Source organism: Apis dorsata, unplaced genomic scaffold (genome assembly GCF_000469605.1).
Source record: "Apis dorsata unplaced genomic scaffold, Apis dorsata 1.3 scaffold_631, whole genome shotgun sequence".
NCBI lineage: Eukaryota > Metazoa > Arthropoda > Insecta > Hymenoptera > Apidae > Apis > Apis dorsata.
The window spans coordinates 236,540-240,299 of record NW_006263826.1 but is presented as its reverse complement, the minus strand read 5'-3'; the positions used below and the strand labels follow the sequence as shown (position 1 = coordinate 240,299).

Here is a 3,760-nt window from a genome sequence, read left to right as displayed (position 1 = left end):
TCTCTCCTCCCTCCCCCTTTGACGAGCCGGTCCATTTCACTCGGTCTTGTTCAACTGCTCCCGTTCCCTCTCCATCTCTCTCTCTCTCTCTTTCTTGCTCTCGCTCTTTCTAATTGCGTTTCGTCGCGGAAGAAAACCGAGAAGAAAAACAACGAAATTGAATTTTACGAGCAAAGCGTGACCTTAACTGAGTTTCGACCCTACAACGATACCCGACTTTGGCTGTCTATCTTTATCGTTATTGCGAGGAAATAGGTGTTTACTCGCGGAACACGGCTCGTTTCTTTTCTGCTCTGTTTATCTCGAATATTTTTCTCTAGAGGCTAACTTTTCAAAAAAAAAAAAAAAAAAAAATGGACGGAGCGAAGTTTTCTAAAAGAGAAAAGAAAAAAAAGAAAGAAAGAAAGAAAAAAAAAGAAGAGGCGCGGGCGAGTAAACTCGAAAGCGATAAGCGATACAGTAGTGTCGGTTGTGTAGCGAGGATTCTCGGGTTGTATCTCTCTTGGAATCTCAGAGAATCAGATCACAATGAAGGACCGGGCTTTCCCGGGCCGCTATTTCTTGTTCCCAGATGAGCACCGCACACAAATGGGAGGTTTTCACGTACCTGACGCCAACCTTCTGCGACCACTGCGGCTCGATGCTTCACGGTATCGCGCATCAGGGACTTAAATGTTCAGGTAGTTAACAAACAACAACATTCAAATCAAACAAATTCAGTCCGTAATTACATTTCCACGAAGCGGCTAGATCTCGCACGCGTTTTGTCTCTTCACGTAGCTATCTTCGAAATAAAAAAAAAAAAAAAAAAAAAAAGATTCGCATTCGTCTAGATTCGAGTGGAAACAGTTGCTATTTGCGTATTTTTTTTTTTTTTTTATTTAATATCTCGTCGGTTAACCCGTTATTTGCGTCGCAAAAAAAAAAAAAAAAAAAAAAAAAAAAAACGAGATTGGCGCTGTCTCCAATCTCGAATCCAGTTGGATCGCGATACTCCTGTATTACGAACTCGATTCGATCTCCGCTGATATTCTTCTTCCGCGATTACGTAGTAGCTGATCGAACACAAATTTTCGCTCGAAATTTCCCACCTAAATATCCGAAATAACGCGGTATTAAAGCTTCGCTTTCGCCTCTCACTATCGATCTTCCCTTTCTCTTCCCTAACTTTATCTCCTCCCTCCCCTCCCTTCACTCGAATCGCAAGCTCCAGTTTCTCTACGAATTCTCAATTTAACGTTTACGATCCATCTTCTCTTTCCTCCACGTTCGTTTATTTTTCTCGTCTCCGCGGTTATCTCTCTCCATTTCTTCAATGTTTCAACGAGAGAAACATATTTTCTTGCCTCCCAACACCTACCTATGTTTATGCGGATATAATCGATTGGACTGAAGCAGGGAAGCGACGTCGACGCGTGAAAAAAAAATATTTCTATTTTTTTAACGTTTATCCAACATTTTCCGCGATTTCTCCAAACATCGTTTTTGTATCGTTTTCGTAGACTTCGTCGTCATTGTCGTTATAATCTTCGTCTTCGTTTAGTCGTCGTCGTTGTCGTCGTCGTCGTCGTCGCCATTGTCATTTTCGTATTCGCAGTTTCGTTCTCGTTCTCTTTCACTCTCTCGGTGGTGTCTCATCATCTTCGTCATACTTTCGTCGACTTATCTTCTCACGATTCGCTCTCTCAACATTCGCCGTTCTTTTTCGTCCATTCTCCATTTATTTAACAAACGAGATTAAAAATTTTGCGAATTCGATCAAAATGGCGGTATATTATCACGTACACAAAATATTCGATTAATATAACGAATAACTTCAAGGGAAGAAACGCTAGCCTGTTGCTCGTGTTTTGGTTCCGCACACTTTCGATCGGTGTAAAACGATACTCCGGTTCCGACTGCGAAGCCGGGAACCTTGCACTTGGTCGTTCGCCTATTAGTAGCCCTCTCCCCCCTCGCTTGCTTATCCCATTGCTCTTTTTGCCACGTTCTCTCAGTCGGGAGAGCTCAGCGCCTTTTATATGTATACACGTAGAATGTTACCTTTGTTACGTATTTTACCGACACTTTACGTACGATATCTCACGTCCGTGAAATTTTTTTTTTTTTTTTTTTATTCTTTTCTTTAACGTATCTCGATCATTGTACATACATGATTCTATATACACGATTGTACATACGATGCATGCTCGTCGTTATAGTACGTGTATATAACGTAGATTTATACCTTTTTTTTTTTTTTCGCTCGGTATCGACCGAACGCGTAGAATACGACACACTTCTCTTCGATCGGTGTGCAACAACTCTCTTTCTCATTGGGCATTATTTACAGACCGTTATATATTTATACTCAACCTTAATATTAGATTTTATTCGACCAACACGTATATAGTCGTATATAATACACCTGTATACATGTATTTTTCGATTTATCCTCTGTTTCGACTTTATCCCCTAATGTTCCGCTCTCGAGGGGACTATATGCACGTCTCGATTTACATGTATGTATGTATGTAAATGTGTAATATTTCGCGATCGCTATTTTTTTTTTTTTTTTTTTATTCTTTTTTTACTCTATCGGCACCGAATGTATGTAGATAACGATTTGTTCAATTGACAATTATTAAACGTACAACGACCACACGTAGTTTATCGTAGTGGCCGCTTCTCGTTGCATTATTTCCACCTTTCGTAGTCAAAGGATTACGAGGATTATTATCGTATAATTTTTTTTCTTTTTTTTTGTCTCTCTCTCTCTTTCTCTCTTCTTTCTTTCTTTCTTTCTCTTCCTTTCTCGAAGAAATGTGGAATGGAAACGATAATTTCCTCGTAATCCGTTCCATTATCCTTCACGATACGAGCACGAACCACCGTCTCAATCGAGCATGCGTTTCGAACGGTTGTTCGTCGAGTTTCGCGCGTGTGCACTTTCGACTGCAGCCGCGATCGTGCGTCTCGATTCATTTTCTCTCCATCGAGAGGAAAAGTAAAAGAGAAACGAACGGGTTCTCGTACTTGAATCGAACCGATAATTAACGGTAGAGGGGAAAAAAAGAAAAGGAAAGGAAAGGAAAGGAAAGGAAAGGAAAGGAAAGAAACGGTCGGCAGCTGCAGTTTCGATAGCGAGTGAAACGCGTGAAAAACCGCGCCCCTATCCTGCATCCCGCTGCTCGAACCAACACTTTCAGGCAAAAATGCCAAAGAAAGAAAAGAGAGAGAAAAAAAAAAGATAGTATAAAATAATGCAAAAAAATGAAAAAAAAAAAAAAAAGAAAAAAAAGAGGAAAAGATAAAAGAAAGAAAAAAAAAAGAAAGTATAAAAAAATGCAAAAAAAAGAAAAGAGAGAGAAAAAAAAAAGAAAGTATAAAAAAATGCAAAAAAAAGAAAAGAGAGAGAAAAAAAAAAAAAAAAAAAAAAAAAAAAAAAAAAAGAAAAAAAAGAGGAAAAGATAAAAGAAAGAAAAAAAAAAGATAATGAAAATAAGAGAAAATAGATATACGAGATTGCCGGTCTGGTTGCAACGTAAACGTGCCAGCGAACGTTGGACCACGATTATAATCGATCATGATCTAATAACGTGCAGCATGCGACATGAACGTTCACAAGAGATGCGAGGAGAGCGTGCCGAATCTTTGCGGATGCGATCATACGGAGAGACGTGGTCGTATAAATTTGTACATCTCGTGCTCCGGAAGCAAGCTCACGATCGAAGGTAAGTAGCGCCCTATCTTATCATTATAGTTCTCGAGCTTTCAACCT

At 39.5% G+C, this 3,760-nt stretch overlaps 1 protein-coding gene and 1 long non-coding RNA gene across 2 annotated transcripts in view; one reads left to right on the top strand and one right to left on the bottom strand.

Moving 5' to 3' along the window:
* LOC116186344 overlaps window positions 1–3,760 on the bottom strand; it is a 10,499-nt gene that overhangs the window by 2,743 nt on the left and 3,996 nt on the right. The window lies entirely within an intron of this gene.
* The window catches only part of LOC102674049 (protein kinase C, brain isozyme), a 17,240-nt gene that overhangs the window by 9,623 nt on the left and 3,857 nt on the right, over window positions 1–3,760 (top strand). Inside the window, 2 exon segments of the mRNA XM_031513300.1 lie at window positions 572–680; window positions 3,585–3,713. Of these exon segments, the coding sequence (XP_031369160.1) occupies window positions 572–680; window positions 3,585–3,713 (238 nt within the window).